The 2,681-nt window shown below is 38.9% G+C and overlaps 1 protein-coding gene across 1 annotated transcript in view; it reads left to right on the plus strand.

The window, feature by feature from the left end:
• LOC118340191 (rho GTPase-activating protein 20-like) overlaps positions 1–2,681 on the plus strand; it is a 32,718-nt gene that overhangs the window by 14,568 nt on the left and 15,469 nt on the right. The window contains 1 exon segment of the mRNA XM_035678063.1: positions 1,645–1,730. Coding sequence (XP_035533956.1) covers positions 1,645–1,730 — 86 coding nt within the window.

Genomic DNA, 2,681 nt, shown 5'->3' on the forward strand with positions numbered 1-2,681 from the left:
CTCATAGACATCGAGATGACGTCACCGATTTTTAAATAACTTTATTCGCTCTAGAAAAGTTTTACAAATATAAAACCTTACTAGCACTTTTCTTTACAAAGTTATAAAGAAAATAATAAAAACAAATCCTTAAATATTCTTAAACTGTCTGTTTTAAGTAGAGATTTAAAAGTGGCTGAAGAGCATCGCTGGTTCTAAGTAGAACAGCTGTAGACTTTTATTATTACAAGTTATTTTTCTATAAGAATCCTTAACATGGTGTTTAAAAAGACATCTGTAAATTGCTGCTTCTAGATGAAACCATTTTAAATGTTTGAATTCATAAAGACAGTAAGAGTAAGATTTGGTCGTCCTGTTTGAAACACAGTGAATTTCTTTAAAGCAGAACAGAATCAGATCGAATCCTTTTCAACCCATCACTGTGGTTACAGTGTTACTTGTACACTGCCATTAATTATAAAATGTCAGTGTAGTTGGCTGCAGTGAGATAGTGTACTGTACTCATTCACATCTGCCTCAGTTCAATCGTACAACTCAAAAGTTAGAGTTCCTGTGAACAATAAGAATAATCATAGCAAACACAATAACTTTTAGGTGTCACAGAGTGTTAATCTGACATACAATGAAAGAGCTGTGATTATGTAATGGTTGTTTGTCACCCTGTTTCACACTCACAAATCCTTCTACAATTAGATTAAATGCACCTTTAATGATCCTCGTGGGGAAATGAGGATAATAGGATCCAGTAGAGAAAAATAGGATCTCAATATGGTCGCAAGCAGCAGCTGGTGGGAACAGCGGATTAATTCACTGTGGAAGTGCCATATTTAAGTCTAGTCTGATTTCATTTCAACGTAAAAAACTTGCTTAAAGTAGTTAGTTTATGATATATGACAGACACAGTTTAAACACTTATAAAAATACCTAAATGACAGTCTCATGCTGGCTTTTCACAGTATCTGAGGTGTGAGAGAGGTCAGGAGGTCGTAGCACAGACAGATAGAGGCTGCTGAGTGCTGAAGGTAATACAGACTGTAAAACGTTGTCACCTTCACGCTCCGACCTTCCTCTGTGTTTAAATTCTCCTGCTTCAACCTGCCGTTGCTGTCCTTTTGGAGGCCACAAATCCCAATGATGTGATGAATGGGTTGAACCTGATGTCTTATGTAACGGATGAGGAAAGTGCAAACATGACATAAGCGTGGAGGAAATTCTGTCTTTGTGAGATTTAAGGCTTTTTAGCTGTGTAGGGCAGTGTGGTCAGTATGATGCAGATAGAGGTAAATGGTTTCTTTAAGATTATTTTACAGCTGTTTTATGTGTTAGTAGACGTTTGAAATCCAAATTGTTGTAAATTGAAGTCTTAGTAAACTGCTGGGGCAAAGCGGCCTGAACTGACTAGAGATGAGGTGATGTTGAGGTAAATAAGAGATGAATTTGGTGTTTACTGTTATATGAATATTGTTTAAATCTAAAGATAGAAACTTAATTCTTTCCCACAAACAAAAATTACAAAAAGTTAGTTTAGATGATTTCTGTTCTGGAAACATTCTGGATACATACATGTTAAACCTGTGTGTTAATAATAAGACATAGTCAGTATTTAGTTTGGGTGAACTTAATGTCTCTTTTTGTCTCTTTTAGCGGACGAAGTCTCAGAATTATCGGCGCCAGTCCGCCCCGTCTCTGGTCATCACCAAGGCTCTCACCAGGTCCAAGACCCTCTCCAGGTACAGTGGAAAACATTTAATAACATAAATGTGTGCTGTGGTTTCCAGTGAATTTACAGCCGCATTTTGTATTTAGCTCTTTAGCTTACTTGCATATAGTAGAGGTCTAGCTTACTACGCCCCCGCTGGAAACTACCAAAACTGCAACTGCGCTGATTATTTCTCACCTCAAATGTTTTCAGAAACACGTTTCAGTGAAATATTTTTATAATGTAACAAAAAAAGTTTCCAAATGTGCTGCCATGTTGATGGTGTAGTAGCCTTTTGTTGGTCAATATGACTACAAGTGTCCTGGTTAACTGACATAGTGTCCCTGTCTGGATGTTTCTGTGGTGGGACTTCTCTCTATATGATGTCGTGGAGTAGCTAATGTAAATCCCAATCCGTCCCAACAGTTTTCCCTTAAAAACTGAACATTGCACGATTTCAGTACATCCAGTAGAATACTTAACTTCTTTTCCCATGTCCTCTCTTGTTTATTACCCGATCTTCCCTTAAATGCATACCACATAATAGACTTTATTGTCCCAGTGGGAGATTTGTTTTTGCATGCACATAATGCACTCACACCAATGAGTCTGGATCTATGTAACCGTGTCAGCAGGACAGTTTGTTCAGTGTTGCAATGACAGAAGGGACAAAACTCCCGCCAAGGGAGCTCTTCTCCGTTTTAAAACTCCTGTATCTAAGAGAGGTGCAAACACACCACTTCGACTGTAACACAGAGCAGAAAACAGAATGATCAGCTGAGGGATATCAGGCGTTTTCATCCCAGTTCATGTTGTCAGTCTCCCTGCAGCTGATAGTTCACCACAGACACCAGCAGCAGCGCTCAACAGGGGTGAGTAGGTCAGTGCTAACATCCTCAGAAACAGTCATACCTCACCCAGTTCTCTTACACAGAGGTCACTGAGGTCAGGCCACACTCACACACACACGTGCACACTCACA

The sequence above is a fragment of the Morone saxatilis genome, unplaced genomic scaffold, assembly GCF_004916995.1.
Source record: "Morone saxatilis isolate NCDOM2014 unplaced genomic scaffold, NCSU_SB_2.0 Contig6, whole genome shotgun sequence".
Lineage (NCBI taxonomy): Eukaryota > Metazoa > Chordata > Actinopteri > Moronidae > Morone > Morone saxatilis.